The sequence below is a fragment of the Ammospiza caudacuta genome, chromosome 9 (assembly GCF_027887145.1).
Source record: "Ammospiza caudacuta isolate bAmmCau1 chromosome 9, bAmmCau1.pri, whole genome shotgun sequence".
Taxonomy (NCBI): Eukaryota; Metazoa; Chordata; class Aves; order Passeriformes; family Passerellidae; genus Ammospiza; species Ammospiza caudacuta.
In genome coordinates, this window is record NC_080601.1 from 1,129,826 (window position 1) to 1,156,280 (window position 26,455).

Sequence of the window (26,455 nt, forward strand, 5' to 3'; positions counted from 1 at the left end):
AAGCTTCATTTACAGAGCCCAAACCCACAGCAGTGGCACCGCCTGAGCTGCTGCTCCTGCCAAAGCTTCATTTACAGAGCCCAAACCATGCCTGACAGACACAAACACACACTGAGCCTGGATAGCTGAGGGTGCTGCAGGACACGGGCAGAGAACCTTGGCAGTGAAGGAAATTTTGTAGCACCGGGTGCGTGTGCAGTTCATTTGTTCCATCATTTAGCAGGGAAAGTGAAGCACGTGCTGATTTCACCCTTTGCAGAGTTACAGTGTGAAACAGCCAACAGCAGTTCCTATTGCAGAAACAAACCCCCTGCAGGTCAGTGCTGTGGTCTCAGTGAAGAATGCCAGTTTCTCACTTTTATTATCACAGGGGGACACACAAAAAATAATTAAAGATGAGAGCAAACAAAACACACATGACCTCTCCAAACGCTGCTGTCAAAAGTTTGAACTAACAGCTTTGATTTAGAGACTGCCTCACTGATGTGACCAGCTCCATGGTTACCTTGTTACAAGGGGAAAGTTTTCCAACCTCATTAAAAAAAAATCAAATATTCACAACCAGAGTTAGATGAAGGAAGGAATTTTGTTGCAATTGTCCTTTCACTTGTCCTCCTTTTTGCATTGTTATTTTTACTTTTAGAATTCGGCAGGAAGCTTCATCTTCTTTTCAGTCCACCTAAAACAATATAATTATTACAAATCAGACTCCACATTCCAAAGATGAACTGAGTTGGCTTAGCTTTTAGTGCCACAGATGGGCATATGTACACACAGTCAAAATGATCCTCTGAAAAACACATTTTGCTGAAGATTTCAAGTCTTCATGTCCAAGTAATGCACAGGAAATGTGCTTGGAAGGGTGCACAGCCAAGGGAAAGATGAACAATTAGCAGGATTCCCTTAGAAACTGGAGCTTGTGGTTTGTGCCTTCTCAAGGGGACAGTACAAATCTAATGGGGACTCCAATGGTTTAATTACAGTTAAATACCACACATTTAAGATATTAAGAATATGTGTTGCTGTTGAAAAAAAAAAAGGATGTGGCTTTTAACATGGATTCTTGCAAATTTCGTTAAATTTTAGACATCTCTGTATAAAAGTTTGTTTCATAGCAATTTATTTTCCATTAAGGGATTTTCAGGTGTAATTACAGGCAAAATGTACACTGTGAAAGCCCAGGTGATGTACACATTGTGAGCAAGTCAAATGGTATTTTCTGCTTTAAATTTCTGCTGGATCTCTGTTCTTTATGTACAGCTGGAGAGTCTGTGACAATATCCAGTGTCACATGGGGAGATCTGTGTGAGCTGAGCCTGCAAACAACACTGTTTAACACTGAATTTATCAAACCTCATTTCTGTTAACATTTCTGTCCTAGCTCCTCTCTACCTGCAGGACAGAACGTGTGCTGCTCTCTTCCCTCATGAAAACAAAAGCAAGATGCAAACAGCAGCAACGCAGGGAGAATGTTCCTGTTAAAGGAGTTAGCAGAGCTATGCTGTTTGGGTATTTCTGGATCAGAACACTGAAGTCTAAAAAAATAGAATGTTTTTTTTACAAATGTAATTTTTATTTTTACAAATGTTGTTGGGGAAGGAGTTTGTGATTGCTGCAGCATTTCTGCCTAAGCCTGCTGGTCAGTTTGGAGATAAAGCATTTAGTGCCCCGTGTTTGCTTACCTTGGGGAGTCAATGCCACTGTCCCCTGTGGTGCTGTGGTTTTCTGTGCCCTCTGGGTGTTTCTGTTCTGGCCTCCCAGGACAGGCACCCTTCACAAGCTGCTCTGCTTGTCCTGCAGGGTGTGTCGCTCTGATCCCTGGGCCCAGAGCACAGCGTGCTGCTCCCTCTCCCACCCCACAGGTGAGGTTCTGCAGAGAGCAGGAGCCTGCCCCAGCTGAGCCCTTCCCACTCTCGGGGAGTTCAGTTCCTGCCTCCTTGCTGGGGCTGCACAGCCAGCTCTCCTCTGTGCGCTGGGGCTTGGGGTGCTCCCTGGAGCCCTCTGCAGTGCCAGCGCTTCCCTCATATCCCACACCGCATTTATTTATGGCTGTGTGGTGCTGGGCAGGGCAGGTACCAACCTCAGAGGCTTTTAGGGACACAGCTGTGCTCCAGTCTCCCGTGCCTGCCCAGGCATGGCCAGGGGGCAGCTGCTCAGAATTGCCATGCAGGTGTGACAAGGGACACGTGTCACCATCGTGCCCCTTTTGGTGCGGAAGATGGGAGTTAGCAGTGAACCCCTCCCTTTCCAGCTCCCTTGATCCAGAGCGGTCAAATAGAAGTTCACTCTTTTTATCAGTCTTTGCTCTGTATTTCCCACCGTTTTTGGGGGCCAGGTTAACACTGGCTGTGCAATTTGAAAGATGGACATTTTGAAAGTCACTGGCTGTTTGATCCAAGAGCTCACATACAGTGTCTGCTTTGCATCTGCAGTGCTCATCCTTCAGGTGGGATGGACATCTTGCTTCCTCTTTGCACACACCATTATCTTCAGTGTAGGAGCAATGGGATTTCATTTTTATTGTTCTTTTATAGACATTTTCTTCACAAATATTACTGTCCAGGAAGTATCTCCTTCTGTTCTCTATGTGCACATTACTGCCTTGTGCATAACCACCACTTTCACTGAAACTGTCTGTTTTTATTTGAAGGTCAGACCTATGGGCATGGAGGGGGTTGTTTTGCTTTGCTTTGCCAGCCTCACTTTCTGCACCCAGCCTTTCAGTTTCACAGCCAGAGGGTCCTGAGGAGGCCAAGGGCTGTGGCCTGTGGGAAGCCCTTCCTCCCTCGTGAGTCTGGCACTGGAGCTGGCTGCTGGCACCACCCTGGTGCCCCCTGGCAGGAAAGCTGCGAGCTCTCCATGGCAGGCCCTGGAAAGGGTTCTTAATCTGCCTCTTGTAGATCCCCTGGGATTGCACTGCTGCAGCAGGTGGCTGCTGGGGTTTGTTGGGCAGGGAAAAGCTCTCTGCCAGTTTCACATTTTGGGGTGTTACCTTCTGTCTGTGAGATTTCCTGCTCATCTGCTTTTCCCTCTTGGATCTGCTTTTCCTGGTGTGTTTTGCTGTTTTACTTGGTGCCCTTTGAATATGATCCTTTGAGAGGTGGTTTTGCCTGAGTGCTGGCACTTCAGCCAAGGCACCATTACTGATGTATTTTTTCTCTTCACTGCTACATTTTTTCTGCTCCTCAAACTTCTGCATTAATATTGTGTGTTTAATCAAATTATCCACAGTAAGAGTCGGGTTAATTCGCTTGATGATTTCATGTTCAATATCACGTGGAATGTTGTCCAAGTCATCTTCATCCCTGACTGGCCACTCCTGGGGAGGAAACTGGCCTGAGAAAGTGGAGTACTCCTTCTTGTGCTTTTCTTGCTTAGAACCACTGCTCCAGAAGAAGCCAAGGCCAAACAGTTTGCTTTTCAGTTTTGCTTTCACAGACGTCAGGGATCTGATGGTGCCCCAGGAATGGTTCTCAGCAGATGTGGAGATGCATTGAGTTTGAGCTGAAGACTTCAATTCACTGCAGCCTCTCTGTCCCTGTGCATTAGATCCATGGCTCCTCACCTGCCCTTGCCTTTGCTCACAGAGCTGATTTTGGTCAGGGAAGCAATGGCAGGATCTGTAACAGGCTACCCTAGGAATGCTTTCTTTCACTAGGTCTGTGCAGGGCTTAATGTTTACCAGGTCAGTGATGGAAGGGGATGAACAGCAACAGCTGTCCTCCAATAGGATCCTTCTGTTGTCTTCTGTGGCACCATTTGTGATGAAGTAAGTGCTGGGAGTCACAATGAAATATCCTTCTCCTGTGTGATAGATTTTTCTTTCCTTAATTAGAGTGCCAAGGATATTATATAATGCATTGTGGGAGGGCACTGCAATGCCTAGAACAAAGAGACAGATACTTCAAATCAGTAACAAGCTTTCAAATAAAATGGATGCTGGCCAAAAGATCTCTCTCATACAACAGCCCTAAAATAATCTGAAAATAAAATAGTAAAGCATTTAGCTGCGTTGCCACTGCAGCACCTCTGTGAGGGAGCAAGGATGTTGTCTTTGTGTCTGTCAGAACATGATATCCATGAGAGAGACTTTCTGCCAGGTACAAAGCAAACAACCTCTTGTTCAAAGCATTTCCCCCCTGGCACGTTGTTTAACAGGGGCTTTCATCACTCTGAAGTTTCTGTAGTTTGGTCAGATGTCAGTTTATTACCTCACTGAGGCTGGGCTCAGCTGCAGTTTTCCATCAGGTGTCTCAGAGTCCTTAGTCTGGTCACAGCTGACCTCCTGCCCAACAAATTAAGAATTCCAGCAAGGTGAAAACACAGCAAAAATACCTCCAGACTCTAGAAACTTTGAGAATGCTGCTTCTGGCTGACCTACAAATTCTGCCTTGTGGTTATCTCAGTGTGCTTACTGAGTGCAACACATTCCTGGCACGGTTCTGTGCCACTCTGTGGGGCTGCATTAATATTTTTCCCACTGGTTAAAATGCCCACCAGATCAGCCTGTAACATTCACAGAGGTGTAATATTAAGAGGACTCAAAAGAAGCAGCTCAGTATCAAACAAAGCAGCCTCCTGAGAGGGCCAGAATGAGCCTGTTCCAAGTCTCCATCACAGTAACACTTTGATATTGCACATCTAAGGGAAATGGGATATTTCTCAGATATTAAGAGAAGTGGCTGCCACCCCCTCAGAATCACAGAATATTCTGAGTTGGAAGGGACCACAAGGATCATCAAGCCCAACTCTTAAGTGAGTGGTCCATATGGGAATCAAATGCACAACCTTGGCATTATTTGCACCATGCTCCAACCAATTGGGCTAGAAGTGAAGAACTAAAGATCCCTTAGTGTAAGTAATTTCCTTGCAGGAAGGAAAGGGTTAGAATACAACCAACAAACCTGAATTTGAGGCTGGTTATAGTTTTTGATAGCTAACACCAGATGTAGACTCCTACCCAGTCCCTTGGCAAAGTCAGCTGTGTTCCTGTCTCTTAAAGGCAGTCTCTGTGATCTAAGAGTCTATTTTATGCTGTTCCATGTCTAGCACCTAAATACCACATCTGTGCTTCCCCACCCCCTAAAAGGGCACACTTAACTACAGCCAGCTCCCTCAGATTCTCAAAGATTCATTAAATCTGTGGAAAGGACTGCATTCAAGTCAGTGCAGTGACACTCACAGATTGATGAGAAGTTTGCACATTTATTCACCAGTTCCCTGTTAACTGCACTCCCTTCACCTTGCCAGCTTTGCCTGTAAGCATTCCCTGGTCCCTTGTACAGCATCAGAAACTCAAGCTTGATGGTACAGCCACTTTTAAAGGAGAGAGAAACTAACAAGTTACCTGGGTAATTTTTCACTAACTGCTCCATTAGAGTTTCCTGAGTGACCAGCACGTGCTCTGCATTCATGCCTGATATGGTCCAGCATATTCCTTGTGCCAAAGGAACAGAGCCTGGCTGTGAGAGAGGATTCATCAGAGCAGGGCTCACATCACCTAAAAGAAAAGAAAATCATTTGATTGGAATAGTGCATACTTTTCTATTAGCTCTGAAAGATTTTCACTGAAAATTTCCCTTATCCCCAGCAAATTTTCTTTGGCAAATTACTCAGAAATATTTCTGAGAGGAGGGAGGCGGTGGTAGCACTTGTCAAGAGCCTTTGTAATGAAGGAAACACAAGGTTGCCTTAAGCACATTAGTTTGTTTGGTATAGAATTCCAGCCAAAGCCATAATTTGGGTTAATAAACAGGGAGCTGAGAGAGAGAATTATTTCTGATGACTGCTGATTTTTTAGAAGACTGCTTACACGTTAAACCATGCAGAACCTGTGCTTCTCCAAGTAGCTAATGGAGAAAAGGTCAACATCCAATGATCTAAGTACAAAATGCTTTCACCAAGTCAGAGCACAAGGAAAAAAATACAAGTAATAGGCTTTGTGCCTTGTCTTGCACATAAAATTGAATACAAATGGTAAAATGCCACTTTTAGACTGGGTTCTAGAACTAGAGATTATTTAGTAAACTGGGTAGAGAGCAAAAACTCTTATTACAACTGCATGCATTTTTTAGGCTACCTCACTATCTGTCCTGGTCAGAAACAAAAGCATTGTTCTTATTCTGCATGACAAAAGCAGAAGTTCGGAGGGGCCAAGAGTGTGGCCCATCTTCCCCAGTAACTCTGCAACCCCAGCCCAGAGGGCTGAAAAGGCTCTCAGTGCTTCACCCGAACTCCCCATCCATAACAAAACCCAGATAAACTCTGAGCTCTCCCCAGGGTGGCAGGGGACAAGCCCAGCAGCCACTCCTGACCTGGTACCTGTGTGTGCTGCAGCTGAAATGAGGATTGCCCTGCAGGGACTCACCTGAGGTCCGTGCACACAGAGACAGTGACTGCAGACACCTCCTCAGACAAAACAAAAATCAAACCCTCCCTTTCTTCTTTTTTCAGTCAGACTGATGGTCTGTTCCTGCCCAGGTGATGCTCTGTGCTGCCCTGCTCCCTGGCTGTGCCCTCTGCCAGGCAGGCAGCAGGGACTCTGCTTCCTTCACAGGATAACCCTCTGTTAGACACTAACAGGAATCTCCCCAGGTGAAAAGTGACATTTCAGATTAAGCTGTGTTCACGTTCAACTGAACCACCCTTGTCTATTGGATGACACTGTAACCCAATATTTATCCTCCAGGCAGAGAACTGCAACACAAACACTCCTCTGAGTAAATGTAATGCACAACATTGCTTTGAAGAGCTGAAGTTGCTCTTGACCTTTGTTTTACAACTGCTGCCATATTCAACAAAAAGAACTCTGAAAAGAAAATCCTGGCACACAGTTTGCTCGGTGGTGTTGCTAGGAAACTCCTTGCAGGTGCAGAAACCATTGCAAGCTTTCTTTTGCTATGGGAAAGGCCATCAGCATTCAGAAATTACTCCTGTGAATAGTTTGCTGTGGGCACACTGTGTGCTGCCAACTTGACCATTTGCTCCTGCAGAGCACCAGGCTGCTAAGGAGTAAAATACCAAGTGTAATTAAAATTTGTTCATTATCTTTATAGTTATTATCTTGCTGTTGTTGTCTGTATCTGTTCTGCAGCATCAAATCCCGTGCCTCCACTCAGGGAAGGCTGTTTCAGAATAATATTCCAAGCATTAAACAAAAGCTAGCTTGATACTGAAGGAATTGTAAAAAATCTAAAACCATGTTTCAACACAAGTTCAAACAAGTAAAATGTTGCAGAGTCAATAGTGCACATGTGCTAACAACATAAATATTAGATATCATTCTCTCCTGACTTTGAAATACAATCTGAAATTGTGAAAGCAAGAGTCAGATCATTGGTGATATTGATAAGGCCCAGGCAGCACCCCTACAAGTATCTATCAAGTTCTTATGAAAAACTTTGTAGATTTACTTTGCATAGCTAAATAACTGCTGTTGTGCTTCAAATAGTCTCCCAAGTTCATTGGAAATACTGAAAAGCTGCATCCCTTAGATTTGCACATGGAGAAGATTTATCAGTTTGTGCAAGCTGTGCCTCATAGGCCTGATGCAAAATCACCAGAACACCATTCTCTTTAAAGCTCCTTAGAGTGTGTCCTTTTACAGCTCACAGCCCCCTGCAGAATGCCCTGCCCACTTCCCTACCCTACATGAATGTGATGACAATGACCTTCCTGCTGCCTTCACAGTCTCAGGAGGGCCTTGCTCACACCTCTGTGAGGGCACAGCCGTGAAGAACCCAAATTCTCCCCTGCTGGTGTGAATACAGCAAGCCCTGAACCTCCCACCCTCCATCTCTGCAGCTTTTGCAGAGCCACATGAACTAAAGCAGCTGCCCAGGGCTCTGCTGTTCTTACCCTTCAGCCTGCTTTACAGCTCTGCTCAAGCTCTGCTCCTTACCTGGACACCTAACACCCAAGAATGCCCTTTTTGGAGCACTTACTGGTCACAGTGTGGGAAATCATCTGTAATGTGAGCATTGGGTAACAGAACTCAGCACGCAGAAAAGCCTCTGGCTACTCTTGACTAGCACAAAGTGATTTTTGTTCCATCTCTGTAATGTGAGCATTATCATTTTTCACTGAGTTGTTTAACAGTTGCATCTTCAGGCTATTCAGAAAAATTACACACAAGACAAGTTGATCTGGGTGAAACCCAGGCTCATTCTGGGGAATTGAACAGAGGGGCATTTGTTACAACAGCACTCAATTTACTTCTTAGGAGTTCAGGTAAACTGTATGCAGAACAATAAAGGACTAGGAGTAAATCCATTCCAGAAAAAAACCCAAAACATCTGATGGCCAGAGAAGACACAGCATGTGGAAATAGAAGATTGGTATTTCTGGTTTGGTATTTCTGTAGTTGGGAGAACCTATCATGGAATGGATTATACAAAAGATGCCACAGATCCTCTGCATGAGAGCCTTGGCTTGTTTGATGTAATTCACTTCTTGCAGAAGATCATAAGCAAGAGCTGAACTGCTGCCAACTGCAAGGCTTCTGCTTTTCTGTAGACTAGAGTGCATCATAATCACATAGCAAAAATCACATATCATAGTTAAAGAATTTTCTCTAGACTAGAGTGCATCATAATCACATTTTACAGCAAAAATCACATATTATAGTTAAAGATTTTTAAGGAACAAAATGTTAATAAGAACATCATAGCAAGTTGGGAACTCTAGCAAAACCCTTTTTGAACATTGACGAGTTTACAAGATGTGTTCTTATTAATGAATAAAAATTCTATGTAGATTATAAAGGCAGTTAAGATTAACATTTTCAGTTGTAAGTACATAGCAGAGAAACTCTATTTTGGCACAAGTACTCTGTACTAGGTCCTGTTTTCAGAAACATCCTTTTATTGAAGCGAAGAGTAAATAGCTCAATGAAACTGTCAAACCTTGTAATGTGTGTGATCTATTACTGAAACAAACAAAAGCTCTCAGCAACAGCAAATATCTGTTCTTTGATTATTTTGTACAACCCCCAGAGAAACAATTAATTGTCACTTTAAGGCCACCAGCACTTCTTCAGCTGACATCAAAGAAGCTACAAACACATGAAAATGTCAGATTTCTGTACCTACTGATTCCAGCCAGGACAGACACTCCCAAATCAGGACATTTAGACAGAGTGCCCTCCATTTGGTCACAATTTCTGGTTTTTACAGTCCCAAACTTTCTGTGATTAACTTATCCTTACTAAGTTCTTCTCGACTTTTTATTCCTTGCAACTTTCAAAGGATGATGCCATGCAACTTAATAAGAAGTAAACAAAACCAACAAAAGCCAACCACTTTTTCTGCCTTCCCAACAACACATGAAAGCCTATTCCCACGTGCAAGTGTTATGAATTTTTGGAAATACGACTTCTAAGTGCTCTCTGAGGTTGCTACCCAAGAGCCATCATGAAATCCTTACTCTAATGTCAGTGCTAATGGCGACCTAGAGCCATAATTTCTTTCACCAGCTAATAAAAAACCCCACAGGCAGATATGGTGAGAACAAAGCAAGATTCAGGAAGAACAGGAAGAGCTCCGTCCTGCAACCTCTGCCCAAGTGCCCAGACAGGAACAAATCACACAGCAGACAGCAACACACTCAGTGTGGTACAGTTTTCCTAAACTCAGCACTGACACAGACATTTTTATGGAAAATCCTTTCCTTAGGATTCTTCCTCCTGAGAAGCTAAGAGGCCTCAGGAACAAAATGTGGGATTGGTGTCATGTGGTTGTTTCTAATTAATGGCCAATCACAGTCAGCTGGCCCAGACTCTGTCAGTCACAAGCCTTTGTCATCATTCTTCTGCTTGCTTGCTAGCCTTCTGATGAAATCCTTTCTTCTATTCTTTTAGTATAGTTTTAATATTATATATATATCATAAAATAATAAATCAGCCTTCTGAACCATGGAGTCAGATCCTCATCTCTTCCCTCACCCTGGCACCCCTGTGAGCACCACCACAGAGCACAGGGGGTAGGCTGTTGCCATCAATGTCTCTCTGACTTCCAAAGACATTAACCCCTTCAGCCCTTAGCAAGGCCACTGACGTGTCCCGGTGGATGCTGAGAGCATCCTGGGAGCAGGTTTCAAACTGCACAGGCCCTGCCTGAGCACACAGGCAGGAATGCAGCTCCAAATGCACTGGCCAAGAGAGCACAGCCCAGGGTGTCCAGGGTCCTGCATTTCACCCTAGCTGGCACAAAACCAACAAGCAGAACTGCATGAGCACAGCCCAGGGTGTCCAGGGTCCTGCATTTCAGCCCAGCTGGCACAAAACCAACCAGCAGAACTGCATGAGCACAGCCCAGGGTGTCCAGGGTCCTGCATTTCAGCCCAGCTGGCACAAAACCAACAAGCAGAACTGCATGAGCACAGCCCAGGGTGTCCAGGGACCTGCATTTCAGCCCAGCTGGCACAAAACCAACAAGCAGAACTGCATGAGCACAGCCACCTTTGGGGCATGCACTGCAGAACTGGCAGAACAATTCCACTATGAGCAACAGCACTGCAGATCATTATTTTTCATATAATGTAGAATGCTGAGGGCTTTTAAGTCAATTCATGTGTGCATTGAGCACACAGAGCACAGCTGGTAGCAAGGAAGGTCATCTTTAACTGTTTCAGCGTTTAGTGTCAGGCTTGGTGGAAAGGACAGATTGATTCAAAACGTTCATTGCAAGGAGATAACAAATAACACAAAACTAAACAGGCCCAAGATCTTGTTTTGGGACAAATCCCATGGCAGGGAGGTTTTCCTTTCAGCTGAGAACAGGACTTTAATGCTGTAGGGGCAACTTCACACCTGCCTGGGATGTTGGTGGATGTGCACAGCCACTTTTCCTTCCACTCTCCCCAAGTGGATATCCAACTTTAAGGATGTCCCCTTTGCTAGAAAATAACTTTCTGCACCCTTTCATTAGGCTGCAATTTATGGTTCACAGGGAAAAACAAAACAAACCTGTTTAGAAATGAAAAGCAGCATCTTTACCACCATAAGAAGTCTCAGAGGAATTGTTTGGACACTGCAGATTAAACAACACTAGTCTGAACTCGAGGACTTTAGTCTGCAGTTCCCAATACTGTTTCCATGGCTTTAGTGCCATAAAACACCCTTTCCATGATTCAGTTAATCCCAATTTCAGCCAAAAGGATGTCACAGAAGACCAACAGTGCAACCAAGCAACTCCACTGTGTTACAGAGGACTCAGTAAATAGTAAATGCTTTTTCAAAAGCCACTTTGGCAGAACACTTACAGTGAAGACACTGGCTTGTTGAATCCCACAGACCAAGGTGAAGCCTCCAAAGGAAATTATAGAGATGTGCATGTGTCTGTGGGATGCTGAAAATGTAGAACAATTTCAGGGGCAAAAATAAGTTATAGAGTCTATGAAGCAGGCAAGGAATAGGGGCAAATTCAGCAGAGGGACACCAAGATGGGCAGGCCTGGAGGCACAGCAGAGGGAATGGCTCTTGTAGAACCTGGAGGAGAAAAAAGAGCGTGGCGGGACAGTGAAAGCCAACGGGCACCTGCTGGAGCAGCAGAGGATCAGATTTGCCATGCCCAAAACCTCGTCGGCTTTGAGGACAGCGTGGCTGTGGAGCGGCGTGCCCAGGCAGCTTGGGCAGGGGGTGGAGCAGGAGGAACGAGCGAGTGGAGCGGCGTGCCCAGGCAGCTTGGGCAGGAGGTGGAGCAGGAGGAACGAGCGAGTGGAGCGGCGTGCCCAGGCAGCTTGGGCAGGGGGTGGAACGGGAGGAATGAGCGAGTGGAGCGGTGTGCCCAGGCAGCTTGGGCAGGAGGTGGAGCAGGAGGAACGAGCGAGTGGAGCGGCGTGCCCAGGCAGCTTGGGCAGGAGGTGGAGCAGGAGGAACGAGCGAGTGGAGCGGCGTGCCCAGGCAGCTTGGGCAGGAGGTGGAACGGGAGGAACGAGCGAGTGGAGCGGCGTGCCCAGGCAGCTTGGGCAGGAGGTGGAACAGGAGGAATGAGCGAGTGCAGCATCCCGGGGGCAGCTGGGCTGTGCCTGTGCCTCCCAGAGCCGCCCCGAGCCCCCCTGCTCTGTGTACCCGGCACGGGGAGCTGCTGCCCCCCAGGAGCTGCCAGGCTTTCTGGGGTGACACCGGGGCAGAGAAACGAGGCCACGCCGCGCTCACACGGCTAACGAGACCGTCCGAGCAGCGTCCGTGTGACACCGCTGCTGGTTTTCTCTTCTGCTCCCAAACAAATAGCTCCTGTGCTATTCACTTTTCCCGCATAGCTGAACTCCAGGTGGAGCTGGGGACCCCAACACGGGCTCACTGTCAGTGCTGGGGTGTCGCTTTCTCGGCTGTTTAGGTGGCTGGGAAAGGCCCAGGGATGGCCTTGAAGAGCCGACGCTTCAAAGGACGAGGAGAGACTTCTGATCTTTTCTCGGTCTCGGTGTTTATTAATTGTTTATCTAAAAGATTTTCTTTCAGCCCGACAGAGGTCTGCACAGCATGTCAGCCATGAGCACACTGCGAGCCCCCGGGGCGGTCACTTATCTTTATACCCGAAGTTACGTGTACAATATTTATCATTTCTCCCCAATACCTTCTACTACCCTTATTAACCGGTGCACTTCTAGTAATAACCAATCCCAAAGTGCCACCATCACCACAGAAGATGGAGGCCAAGAAGAAGAAGAAGGAGGACAGGACACACCCCAATTCCTCCATCTTACTTCTTTAGACCCCCCTGTACCGAAATCCTAAACCCTGTGTTTTACACTTTAACTAACTTATCCCTTCACCATTCACCCAGTGAATTCCTCCCATCCTCACACAGGCGTCGTCTCCTGTTTCGGATCAAAGTCCAGCCACCAGACACTTCTGGCAACATTCCAGGATTCCTGAGCCCCCCAAGGGTGGTCTCGGCCTCTCTGCACCTCCGTCCTGAGGTGCTGAGATCCCACACTGGGGCTCTGCACAGGATGTGTGCTAAAGCAAGATGGCAGAAGGGAAAAGGCTAAAAGCAGCCCTGAAATGAAGTCTCTGATCCTGAAACCGTATCAAAGACTGCGGCAGAAGCACTACAGGCTAATGCAATTTATTTCATTAACTTCATGATATTAACACAAACTATTGTCTTGTCTGAGACAGAAAAAAGTAGCCCTGTTTAAATGACCCTGATTCGAAAAGAGCATTAAGGCAGTTAAGATCTGCCTTTCATGATTCAAGGCGCAAGAATTCAAAAGACTGAGGATATAGCACAGCTCAGCCTATTTTCTTAAAATTCTTTTCTCACCCAAAAGACAGAAGCAATAGCTTTTGCTGCTGAAAGTCTTTAGCACCAAGAAATACACAATACGTACCAAGTTCATTCCAACTAATCTGCTTAGAGATTATTAAAAAAAAAAATCAGAGTAAATTAAATTGAATGGAGCTTATTGTAAAAAATATATGCTTCTGTTCAGTGGTACTTGCTAAACAGTATGATTAGAAACTAATGCTGGGGGAGTGTGAAAAAAACTGCATGCACAAGTGCTTTTACAGATTACACCTTGCAAGAAATTCAATCTGAGCGGATCTGGTGAATGCATGGGGATTCTGAAGAACATCACAGGGCCTGGTACCTTGCTGCTGTGGGTTCAATCAGTAGCAGAGTACAGCATTTAAGGTCAGTGCAATGCATGCTCTACTGAGAAAGGGCTTTTGTAATACAGCATTAACACCTTGGTAAGAATTTTACATGGAAATGCACTAAACATGCAGGGGTATTATCTGATGTCAGTGGTAAGGGCTAAATGCCAGCTAGAATCGGGTATTAAACATTATGAAACAATCTAAGTTTTACACAATCATTACACAGAATTAGATCAAAAGCAAACAATAGCAAGGTAGATAAAAAAGCTCCTTTAAAGAGCACAAATGTTTTCTTCCTTTTTTCCTCCTTAAAGTATATCAGCAGAGTTATCACTGGAACAACTGTGATAACAGGTAAAACCCAGTTACAACAGAATATGCAAGTAAGTTCTGAATCACATACCTTACTGAAAATAACTTTTTAAGCAGTGTTTGACAACAAAACTGTTAGAAACTCGAACTGTTCTTCATGTTTGGCAGCCTGTCCACAGCAGTGCAAAATAAAGCACCCACTTTAGGTCACCCACTCTCTTCAGGCCTGATAAAAATAAAAAAGACACAGAATTCTAAATAATCCTAACCAGCTCAATGCAAAGCACGACCCCATGCTGTGAGTTACACTTCACAGAAGCAGCACCATTGAAATACAAAATTATTCTCCTTTGACTTGCAAACCTACAAACAAATCCCTGTTTGTGGGGCAGGATGAAAGACTCTGGAAGAAAGGGGCTCCAAAAGAAAGGAATCCCATGAGGCACATCCCAGCCTCTTGCTGAGCTGCCATCCTCACTAGAGATGTGTGTTCCTGTGTGCAACTGCGGTGCCTGACAGACAAATACCCACTGCAGAGACCTTTTGTAGGCCAGACAGAAACCAGCTGCTCACAGGGCCACGTTTTCATTGTGGCTTCAGTAAACGTGCAGCAGAACCGAGCTGACGCTGACATTCATTGCTGTGCACAAATTTAAATTACTCAATAGAAAACAAGTCTGTCCTAAAAGCCTGCCACGTAGCTTGGGGACAGGAATCTGCCTCTCATTTTAAACAACTCTGAGAATTGCTAATAAGCAGGAAATGCTCAAATACCCAGCTGTAGATGGAGCCCAGGTGTACCAGGGCCACTTCAAAATTCCCAAAAGCTGGTGCAGAGAAGCTGAGCCTGAGGGGCTCCGCGTGTGCTCTGCTGAGCACACTGAATCAGTGACACCTGGGAGCTGACACAGCTCCCCAAAGCTGTGCCAGCCCTTTGAAAGGTCATTGCAGGCCACAGTTCTGCAGAAGTTTTGCTCCCTACTCCTTAAGCTGTTGCTGAACATTTCCAGGATATTCAGTAACATCCCTGTCCATCCCGGGGATTCTGTTGGAGTATCAAAGCAGTTTCAGGGACTATCTGCCCATTTTTTAGCTGCTTCTCTTCTCCTCGTGTTCTGTGGGAGTCACACAAGGAACAGCGAGGAGTTAGACCTATCAGATAACTCTACAAATGCACAAACAAGAGCACAAAACAATTCCTTGTCTGATCTCATTCCAGTTCATTCAATACCTCCAGCAAAAACGTATAAAACTTGACATTTCACAGAAAAGTGCACTGTCCTTCCAATGTCACTCTCCAACAGGATATTTCCCAAGAGATAGAAATTCCCAGCCTGCAGCAGAGCCCTCACTGGAAAAGGTGAGCAGCACAGAAAAGTCCCAGTCTGCCTGCCCATCCCAGCTCCAGCCTGGCTGGAAAGGACAGGGCTTTCTTAGCTTTCCTTTTAGCGACAGAGATGCTGAACCGACAGCAAATCCAGCCTCTAAAGGCCCAGCAAAAATGTTTCATTCCGGTGTTTTCTCTTCTACTCGACAGGAACCACAAAGGAGCGGGGCCGTTCAGGCACAAGGATGTCGACGGAAGGAGACCCAGACATCAATTCGATCATCACAGGCCCAATTTTATGGATCAGTACGGCGGGTTAAATACAGTTCATAATGAGCTTCATACATATTGCAAAAGTTGAGCTCAGGATTGGTCAGTTACATATCAGCACCTACGCCTACTTCTGCATTCCTATGGTTCTACTTTTGATACTTTACACATATTCTCAGGATATATTCAGGAATAATCTCTACTCCCTCTCCTCATGTTGCAGCAAGGTCACTGCTGACCTTTCCTTTTAGCTTGCTGACTTCTGACTTTTCTCCTTCACCTTAACCAGCGGCATTATTTCAGCGTGGCCTTTCTCAGCTAACCAATTATTAATAATACTCTCCACACAAGGAGAATGCTGCGGGCAGGCTGGCATGGCACAGAGGAGCTGGTGACCGCCGAGGACAGCAAGCAGCAGCCGCCGAGACCCATTCTCCCGGACTGCCAGCCCAGTTTCCCTCTCGGAACGCTCCAATCGAGTGTTTGTGATCGTATCTATCTCAGCTGCGGGTCCCCTGCTCAAATTCCCTGCGTGCATCCCCCGGGCTGGACAGGGAGGGTGGCAGGGAGCAGTTTGCCCCTCGTTTGGCGAACAATTGGCTGAACGACTCAGCTAAGCACAGGAGATGCTCCACTGAGAGATGTCAGCATTCCTACAGAGTTTGCTCAGTTGTCAGATCAAGAGTTTTTAAAATTAGCTTCACCTTTTGAGGAAAATTTTAATTGCCGTGATTTTCCCCTTCCCCTCCACGTCCCAAGCACAATATAAAAGCTCCTACCCAGTTCTGTGTGTACCATTGACCCCATGAGATCCCCATCAGAGAGAGAGAGAGATTTCTGGATTTTACCTGGGAAAAAGCAGGGCAGTTTGTGTTAGTTACAAGATTTTGGGACTGAATTTCCCCTTCATTTGATTACAGCTCTGGTGACCGGTTTGAGTCCAGGCGTACCTGTTCTGTAAAGTCAGGATTCCAGCGCCCCGGGCTGTTGCTCCAGAACAAACCTCATTTGAGCTGCTGGGATAAAGAGCAGCGATTTGTGGGACCGCAGCGACTTCGGATAGAAACAATAGCCAGGAATGCTCCTTGAGGAGGAATTCCGAGTGCCCGGGGCTGTAAACCCAGCGCAGTCAGATCTCTGTGTTAAATACAGACAGCAAATCTGATACTGGTAGCTTCATTTTTTAAATACGGCAATTTCTTTTAAAAACCCAAACCCCAATAAAACATTCTCCTTTGCATTTCAGTTGTGTAACTTGCTACTTGCTTTTCTAGAGCAAAATATATATAAGAAATGTGAGAAAAGTAATCCAGAGCAGAAAAATGGCCATTATGACTTTTGAAAGAATATAAATTATATATAAGATATATAATTTAAAATCAGAAAATTACCTAAAGAAACTCAAAGATTTTTTTTTCAGTTAAGCTTCCAGATATTTAAGTGAAATCAGGAAAACATAACTTCAACATTAATTATCAGAAAAAGCGAAATTCACAAAGACAAGTGAGAGAATTCTAACTTATAAGAAACCCCTTGGCTGTTACTGCAGCAAGAGGCAGGATAACAGGGGAAATAATGTAATTAATTTACTGACCTTACATTTGTATTCAGCTAGCCATCCTGTGCATCAGAAAAGAGCTTACTGGGAACAAGGAGGTAAAAACCAACAGAGTCAAGTTCTCTAAATCATGCCCAGGAGACCAGCAAAAACATATAATTTTTCACCAGTGATATAAAACTTAACTAGAGTAAGAGAGAACCATTCCCAACGTACCCATAGATGTTACTGCATTTTAGGTGGAGGCCAACAAAGCACTCTGGCTCCTTATAACTCCTCTCCTCACCTGGATTGAGTTAAGAGGGCAGCCGGTGAATTTGTCATTAGGGAAGATGAACTCCAGCTGGCATTAACAGATGTCACCAGGTCGGTGTAGTCACCAGAGTGCCCAAGAAATGACTGAGGAAGAGAGAAATTGTATAGCCAGAAAATGGGGCTGCAACAGGGAGTGGCTGTTCTAGACAAATTATTGGGAAAGAAAGGTAAATACCAGAAACAGGGAAAAAAAGAATGATGTGATTGAAGTTAAACAGTGTTGAGAAATAATAATGAGGTTGAGCTAGCCAAGGATAACACAAACTAGACATCAGATATTTTCCTGTTAAACGTTTATAAATGTGTCATTAAGAATTCCTCAGTCTTCCAAAAGTTGGCAATTTCTCTTGCTTTGACAAAAAGTGCAGTTTTGAATTCTTTCTTGAAGAATTGCTAGTTAGCTTCAACAAAAAGCTTTTGTGATCTAAGATCCAGTCCTGCTTGAAATGAAGTAAAATGCACTTCTAGATAGAACTGAATGAAGATATATGAATGGATATGGATTATGATAGAATTCATCCCTAGACAGAGAGGACTGCAGAGCTACAGTCAGAGAAAAGTACAAATAAATATAACAGCTATGAAAATCCCTACTAACCCTTGGGATTAAGAACACTCAGCTGTACTTCCTGTGTACACCAAGCCCTTCATTGCAGCCTGGTCTCTTTGTATTGCAGAGGTCACTAGAACAAATTGCAGGTAGAAATGAAAACGATGGATAAACATTCACCAGCACGATGTAGTAAATACTAATGTGAATGCTTGAATGCATCTGAGCTTCATTTTCTTCTTAGCTATTTCGTCATGACCACTTTTATAAACTTTTAGAAAAGGTTTAAAGGATCATAAGGATCATTTTGTAGGGCTGTGGTGTTTTTTTTGTTTTTTTTTTGTTTTTTTTTTTTTTAATTTTTATTTCTCTGTGTGTGTGTGTGAGCATTTCCAGAGGATGTAAGACTAAAAGCAGCTGCTGATCCCAGAGGGCAGCTGTCACCCCTCCCTTGGTGCCCTGCACCCTCCCCCTTTACCTTTTCACCTTCTCCAGCAGCAGCAGCACGTTGTGGAGCTCTGTCTCAGGAATCTTTGTGCTGACTCAATCCATCCCATCCAGCCCCAGCGTCCTTTCCAATGCTTTGCTTAAAACATCCACAAAGAACGAACCTAATTCAGTCTTCCACTGGTTATGAAAGCACCTTGCAGTTCATCTCACTCTGGGGCTCCAGACACGTTAAATCCAGCCACTTCTTCCAGGAAACACAACACCAGAACCCTGGCAGGCACACCTGCTCCTACCACATTGCTCCTGAATACCCAGGGCCCAGTCCTCCTTGCGGGGCACTCAGCAGCCACCAGGCTGTCACAAACCCAGTTTGCCCAGGGTGTGACTGATGGGAAGGCTGTGCCTTCTCAGAAAGCTGTGTCCTTGCAGAAAGCTGTGTCCTTGCAGAAAGGTGTCCCTTTGCAGAAAGCTGTGTCCTTGCAGAAAGCTGTGCCTTCTCAGAAAGCTGTCTTTGCAGAAAGCTGTGCCTTCTCAGAAAGCTGTGTCCTTGCAGAAAGCTGTGCCTTTGCAGAAAGCTGTGCCTTTGCAGAAAGCTGTGCCTTCTCAGAAAGCTGTGCCTGTGCCTTCGCAGAAAGCTGTCCCTTTGTAGAAAGCTGTGCCTTTGCAGAAAGCTGTGCCTTCTCAGACAGCTGTGCCTTCTCAGAAAGCTGTGTCCTTGCAGAAAGCTGTGCCTTTGCAGAAAGCTCTCCCTTTGCAGAAAGCTGTGCCTTCTCAGAAAGCTGTGCCTTGCAGAAAGCTCTCCCTTTGCAGAAAGCTGTGTCCTTGCAGAAAGCTGTGCCTTCTCAGACAGCTGTCCCTTTGCACAAAGCTGTCCTGCTGGTGCTCTGCTTGCTCACCACTTTCCCAGCAGCCCGGCCACAGGGTTTTTGCCTGCCAGGATTTCCAAGTGACAGAGTGCCAGAGGAGGAGCTACCCTGCCCTCAGAGTGCTTTGGTGCCCCAGCTGGGGAGGCCTCTGGTGGCAGCCCCACGGGCGGGGATGTCACCATCGGGGTCACGCAGGCAGACTGCAGACACAAGAGTGAGCAAGAGCGAACAGCATCTGCACAGCCACCTTATATCAATACTATATATTGAGCCACTACTACCCAAAAGTCACATAATCATATATAATATAATATAATAAATATAATATAATAAATATAATATAATAAATATAATATAACAATATAATAATATAATATAATATAATATAATATAATATAATATAATATAATATAATATAATATAATATTATATTATATTATATTATATTATTATATAATATTGTCCATGAAATCCATGGACAAAAGCAGAGTTGGTACAGTGCGACTCTATTATAATATATACATAATATAATAATAACAGTATTATACATTGTACTGCCCATCACGACATGCTCAAATCAACAGACTGAAAATGCTGACTGCACGTTCTTTACAAGCATATCACCGATGCCATGGATGGTCTGAAAATTTATAGATGTGCTGCCATCCACAAGTGTCCCACTACAACAGTCACTCATTTTTCCTCTCCTTGTTATAATGAAAACATCAACCCTCCACTCAAAAAAGAAAAAAAAAAGGAAAAAAAGAAAAAAGAAAGGAAAAAAAAAAGTTCTTAGCTTGATTTCAGGAGGAACACGAAGAGAAAAATCAGGTTCAATGGTGGTAAGCAGCTAATCTGTATTTTCATCTGTTTAGTCACATTATACATGGCTTTTTTACACCAGAGGCAGCATTTTCTCTATTTATGAACACCCTGAAGTCGCTTTTGCAAACTCTTTCCCAAGACTTCACAACTTGTAAGATGAATGTTCTAACAGTTACGTTTAATGTTAGCGAAGTGTTTAACTCACCTGAATGGCACTCCAATAGAACAAGGCGTGAGGAGAGAAGCTGAAAAGGAAAGTCTTTCACGGGAGATATAAATTACCCCTTGTGGAACAGGCAGGAGCCCTTCCAGCTCCCATCAGAGTGTCCAAGCTGGAAGTGTAACAAGGCACCTGCCCAGCCTGTACCTGATACCCGGAGGGAAATTTCCCTTTTCTCCTTCACCTGGTGCTCTGTGTTTTACAGCACAGCAGCCTGGTCTGAGAGACAAGCGTGTCCTTGAGAGCAGCACCTCTGTCTCCAGCTGCTCACTTCCACAACAAATGCGGCAGCAATGGCAGCAATTCCTGCTTTTTACATCTGATCTGCTGGCCACCACCCAGCCTGGCTAAAAAGGGACCAAAAATAAAGGCTGCACTTCTCCAGCTGTCTCTGCCCCTTTCATGATAAAATAGGAATGTAACTGGATGACCCTGTGTCAGGAAAACTAAAAAGATTTAAGCAATACAGGGAACAAAATCCACTGAAACTCAAACAAATCCGGTACACCACCAAAAAAGTTGCAACAAAATAATAAAGCAAATTAGTACTTGAGAGATATCTGCTGAAAAGCAGGGTGGGGAGATTTCAGACTGGAATTCCTTGCAGTTTTTCCTCCTCCCCACTCTTCCCCCTACCCAGCTGTGTGTGATGAAATGGGAACAGCCACTCAGCCAATCATCCCTGCACTGTGTCCCTCAGAAAATAACCTGGGAACCCATTTCCCATCAGAGCACCTGGCATTGGGAATCTGTCAGTTTGGCTGGAATCCAGCTCAGGATTCCCATCAGAACACCTGGCACTGGGAATCTGTCACCTGGGCTGGAATCCAGCTCAGGATTCCCATCAGAACACCTGGCATTGGGAATCTGTCAGTTTGGCTGGAATCCAGCTCAGGATTCCCATCAGAACACCTGGCATTGGGAATCTGTCAGTTTGGCTGGAATCCAGCTCAGGATTCCTACCAGAACACCTGGCACAGGGAATCTGTCACCTGGGCTGGAATCCAGCTCAGGATTCCCATCAGAGCACCTGGCACAGGGAATCTGTCAGTTTGGCTGGAATCCAGCTCAGGATTCCTACCAGAACACCTGGCACAGGGAATCTGTCACCTGGGCTGGAATCCAGCTCAGGGTTCCCATCAGAGCACCTGGCACAGGGAATCTGTCAGTTTGGCTGGAATCCAGCTCAGGATTCCCATCAGAACACCTGGCACAGGGAATCTGTCACCTGGGCTGGAATCCAGCTCAGGAAATTGCTACAAATAAACATCAAACTGCAGCATGCAACAAATCTACCCAGCAGCATTATTCTGCTGTCCTTTTAAAGAGAAGAATAAAAGAGAGCTGAACTAATATTTGACTATATGCAACAACTTGGAGCATCATTAAATCACACCTGCAAAGGTACTGATTCTTACACCTGCTGTGGGGCACCTGATCCTAATCCTCAAAGCAGTTAGTATTCACTTGTTAGAGACAATTCAAAAGCAGCAGGATACAAATCAAAAGCAGCATCACATTTTCAAGACAAGTTTGGGTATTAAATGCCTAGAAATTCAAAAGCAACATTCCAAAACACAATTATGGTACCAGACACACAATGTCAGGTGAGATTTGGTGTGTTCCAAAGCTCTAGTTTGCTTACACTCTGTATGGTGGTGCTGTGGATTATACAGAGGATGAGCAAATAAGGGAAATTGGTTTTACTTGAAAGCAATGCATTTTGTTGTTAGAGCTTTTTACTACAACAACTTTTGCGCAACGTATCAGTGAGACCCAGCGTGCAGAAACATCAAAGCTTGTGGGAGGAGCACTGGCAGTTCTGATGGCTGAGTGGAAGCATCCATTATTGATGGCATCTTTACTGTCACACTCCATGGCAATGTGCAGGTCCCAGCTGACGTTCTGCCTGACCCATTTCTCTGAAGGTACCAGTGTAAGTGCAGTGACTGTGCCACCTACACGTTCTGCCATCTGCTGCTGGCTGTAAGACTCAGTCACTCACAATGAATTCTTTTATCTTTTATATTTTAAAATAGAAACTGCACTGAACAAACGCATCCAAGGTAAGAACCTGACCTGGGTACACAAACAGTACAGAAAAGCAACAGAAAAAACACATTTTGTGCACATTCCTGACAAAATGGTCAGTGAAAGTTAACTGTTACATAAGTCCAGACATATTCACACAGCATATTAGTCAGCAGAAAGAGGGACTGGAAGCCATTCCTCTCTCTCAAAGCAGTTAAACACTGAAATGAAGTTATGTTACAGGACTGGGCTTTATGATGTTGGAGCCTGTGTTATCCTAGGCCAGCCTGCATGCACGGGGCACTTGCATCTTTCTTCAGCCTCATTCACAGACATCCATGGGGCTGAATGGCATTTTGGAAGGGTTAAACTCATTAATTTGCCCTCATCAGACAAAACAGCAAAAGGGAGGGAAATAAGTCTATAAACAGAGATCAGGTTCCATTTATGGGCCTGCTGTAGTAGGGCTCTCTACAAAATAAAGCAGCCCAAGATTTACTACTTCCTACAGAGCATCTGTGATGATTTAAGGAGTCCAAACAGGTGGGATGCCAAGGCTCACATTCAGCAGCCTCCTGCCAGCAACTGGGACATAACAAACTCAATACAAAGACTGTAAGGTAGGAAACGTGGACATGAAACACAAAAACTTTGTTCATAAATCAAAACAGACAAAAGACTGATTCTCCAAACCCCCATTAGTGATACTCTATTCGATTTTCCTTGGAATCAGTTCTGTTTCTGGAATAACACTGAGCAGCTTTAGCTAACACACGGCATCAGTGTGGGTCACACACAGAACTTTGTGCTGCTTGGCCCAGCAAGTCACAGAGTCTGGAAGAGAAGCCTGTTCTCCCTCAGATTATTTGTGCTTCAGGAGATTGGTCAAGCTCTGTGCAGGTTGCAAAACGTTTCCTTGGTTGGTTTTCTGTTATTCTTTACCCATTTAATTTCCTTTCCAACACAAATGCAGACTGTACATAGTATCTGAAACACTATTACATCAAATCAATATAAAGATTACAGTCATTCTAACAAATACTCTTTTTGTTAAGTATTGTAAAAATCTGTATCACTCTAGCAAGTGTCTCACAGGGCCCTCACTGAAGAATGAGATGAGGAGGCCTGCTTGTTCCAAAACTGCTTCCAGCTCAGCAGTTTAATGTAAAAATACCCAAGCAAAATATTTCAGATGTTTCAGTGTGCCAAAAATGTTTTTATCTTAAATTCTAGACTCATTTTCCTGTATGTTCACACGTACTGCTGAAATTCAGGAACAAAGTATTTCAGATGCAATTCTTTCAAGTCCATTTACACAAATGGTGCTCAACGTCAAAAATTAAACATGCAGTCAACAATCTGTACAAAGGTAAAGGTGAAAAATAGAATTTGATTACAAAAGCATTTAACACCATCTGTATACAACAGATAATGCTTTCCATAAGATAAATTTATCACCATCCTCATTCAATCATTCTGAGATGTTATCTCCAATTTTTAAAGCATGTATTTTCTGTGTGCTTATATACAATTTGTGTTTTTATAGTATTTCCTGCTGGACTGTGAACAGCTCAGGTATTATACAATGACTCAAAGGAGATGAATGAGGGGGAAGCTTGTGCCTGTTACTTGAATGAAAGATATTTCACTTGTCTAGCCCCAAAAGAGCCAAGAAAGGTAAGGGATAAAAGCACCAGCTTAGACTCTTTTGAACATAAATTCAGGCATTTTAATGTGTATCTCATTAAAGCTACATGAGTTTCCATGTAGGTTATTCATACATATTATGGCACTTGGACTTTCCTAACAGGTATTTAGTCACCTAGGACATCTAGGCTAAAAAAGAAAACATCTGCGAAAATTAACCATTTCTGTAAGAAAACACATCTGTCCCAACTTTCAAACCCTTAATTTTCCTGAAAGTTGCACCAAAATACAAGTGTTGCTATTTCACGTTGAGTAAGTTGCCCTTGCCAAGGAAGTCACACAAACCTGTGAGTTTCCATCTCTGGTGATGTGTGAGCACAAAGAAAGGCCCCTCACCCCTTCTCAACAAACCAGCTGTGTCCTGCTCCTTTGCAATTCCAACACGCAGTACAGTCACCTGTGGATCCAGCTGTGCTTGCAGTACAGTCACTTTGGATCCAGCTGTGCTCGCAGTACAGTCACTTTGGATCCAGCTGTGCTCGGACTGAAGTCTCAGGAGTCATCACCCACTCTGGCAGCCCAAACTGAACCCAAGGCAGCTGACACTGGCAGCTTTTCTCCAGGTAAGGCATTATTCTGACATCTGCTGGCCTGGCATCCAGCTGTGCATCCTAACAGACTGCATTTGTTATTCAGAAGGAGTATTTATATTAATCCAAAGGTGAGAACAGTTTAGCGAACACAAACGAAACACATTTAAACCAGGCCCATGTATTTTCATATAAATCTCACAACTCTAGCAGTATTTTGGTAGGTTTCTATTGCTTTCTTAACTCATCCAAACTGCTGTATTATTACAAGGCTTTAATACAGCAGCTTTGGGAAAGAAACGTATATTTGGAAGGGAAAAAAAGTTGTGACAAGTGAAAACAAAAAAAAAAAAATCCAAGAAGCTGTTTTTTAAAAAAAAACTTTACTTGTAAAATTAAGCAGCATGCTACTTTGTGATTTATATTTGAATTTAAAAAGACTAATTAGACCGAAATAAAGACAAAAAACGAAAAATGGCAAGTCTATAAATAATGAAAAATTTGATTTCACTAGACTTCAATGAAAAACATTTGGTAATTAAATACTTGCTACTGTTTGTTACCTTGATGAACTTTATTAGGCTTAAAACTATAACAAAGTTCATCCTAAAACTTTTCGCAATGCAAAATTATTTTCACTCGAGGAGTGTCTCAACTTGAATGCTAAGAATTACAAGCAATCCTCTGGAGCAGACACATTCATAAAACTTTATACATCTTTTGGAACTAAGATATTTATACTACTAAAATCAAACATGCATCACTTCCCATACATTCTGGTATCATGATTTATATTACATTATGTAACACCATTCTTCTAACAGCAGCAGTTTATCATACGTTTGCTCCGTTCTCTTTGGATTTCTGATCTTTATCTTCGTTCTTCACCACATCCTTCAAAGGGAAAAAGGGACAGGATGAGAGGAATTGCAGAATCTCTATTTCTCATGCAAACTGTAAAGCAGCAGATACTTTATGAGACAGAGATTACTGTTTGTATCTTTACTGTGTGAACTGGTATCCTAATCATTTAGTTATAACCAATTTCAGGATCCTCCTGAAAAACAGAAGGGTAGAAATGCTCTGGAGCTTCTGGGTTTTGCTTAAAACTCATTTTACTGAGATATTCCCACATACTGAAATAGTTGAATTCTGCCTTGAGAAAGTACTCTCAACCAATCAAACAGAGGAGCAGATTTGGACAAGATCAGGACAGGAAAACATTCAGACAGTTTGAGATCTACATGAACAGTCATACCTTTTTAAAAACACTGAAGTCAGGAACATATGTTGCAGGTTAAGAAAAAAGACACATTTAATTTAATTTGTTATCTTTAAATAGTCAATCAAACATTAAGCTTCTTCTCTAGATATGTTAAGATATTCCTGCCCTGAATTCATGTCAAAATTTGTTTTATATTGAAGTGTTGGTTTCAATAATTAGTCTACAAGTTTGTCTACAATAATAAAAAACAGAATTAAACAATTCTTACCTGTTTGAGAACACTCTGTATTTCATCCATAACAGTAGCTAAATTTTTGATTGTCTTATTCAGCTGACCCTCAAATTGCAATTTTTTATCATCTGAGGTTTTCAAATTTTCTTGCAGTTGGCCAAGGTCCTTTTTTACTTCTTTCAGCTCCGCAGAGAGACTTTTGTTAGAATTCTCCAGTTGTAGAATAGTTTTCTCATCCTCATCTTAGGAAGGGAATAAATGAAAACGTCAAGTCACTTCCAATGCTGTGTACTTTGCAATTTAATATTCTATTTGTGTGCAACACCATAATACTAATTTTTAAAGAACATTAAAAACTGCATTGAATTACCATTTGATAATACTTAATTCTGACCACATTTAAAGTCTTGCATTCAACTTGGATAAAATTCAAT

At 43.7% G+C, this 26,455-nt stretch overlaps 2 protein-coding genes across 6 annotated transcripts in view; both read right to left on the bottom strand.

Moving 5' to 3' along the window:
- Nucleotides 1–1,773: 1,773 nt before the first annotated feature.
- Nucleotides 1,774–17,155, bottom strand: STOX1 (storkhead box 1). Its single transcript, XM_058810638.1, has 5 exons — nucleotides 17,107–17,155; nucleotides 16,463–16,649; nucleotides 5,348–5,500; nucleotides 2,081–3,882; nucleotides 1,774–1,818 (listed from the first exon to the last, which is right to left on the bottom strand). The coding sequence occupies exons 3-5, from the start codon at nucleotides 5,478–5,480 to the stop codon at nucleotides 1,774–1,776; spliced, it is 1,980 nt and encodes a 659-aa protein (XP_058666621.1). The 5' UTR covers nucleotides 5,481–5,500; nucleotides 16,463–16,649; nucleotides 17,107–17,155.
- A 5,481-nt stretch (nucleotides 17,156–22,636) lies between these two features.
- Nucleotides 22,637–26,455, bottom strand: part of CCAR1 (cell division cycle and apoptosis regulator 1) — a 32,605-nt gene continuing 28,786 nt past the window's right edge. For 2 of the 5 annotated variants that reach the window (XM_058810952.1, XM_058810949.1), the window contains 2 exons: nucleotides 26,058–26,263; nucleotides 22,660–25,458 (listed from right to left, as the gene is read on the bottom strand). In XM_058810952.1, the coding sequence (XP_058666935.1) occupies nucleotides 25,399–25,458; nucleotides 26,058–26,263 (266 nt within the window). In that variant the 3' untranslated portion in view covers nucleotides 22,660–25,398. Of the gene's footprint in view, nucleotides 25,459–26,057; nucleotides 26,264–26,455 lie in introns of all 5 variants that reach the window. The other 3 variants (XM_058810948.1, XM_058810947.1, XM_058810951.1) reach the window with 3 other exon arrangements.

What these genes read in the sequence shown, in the direction of transcription:
- STOX1 (XM_058810638.1), bottom strand. Translation starts at nt 5,480, where the DNA reads ATGAATCCTCTCTCACAGCCAGGCTCTGTTCCTTTGGCACAAGGAATA. An exon ending in GTTAGTGAAAAATTACCCAG is followed by an intron (nt 3,883 to 5,347) that starts GTAACTTGTTAG and finishes TCTTTGTTCTAG; the next exon opens with GCATTGCAGTGCCCTCCCAC. An exon ending in TGTCCCTAAAAGCCTCTGAG is followed by an intron (nt 1,819 to 2,080) that starts GTTGGTACCTGC and finishes CTCTGGGCCCAG; the next exon opens with GGATCAGAGCGACACACCCT.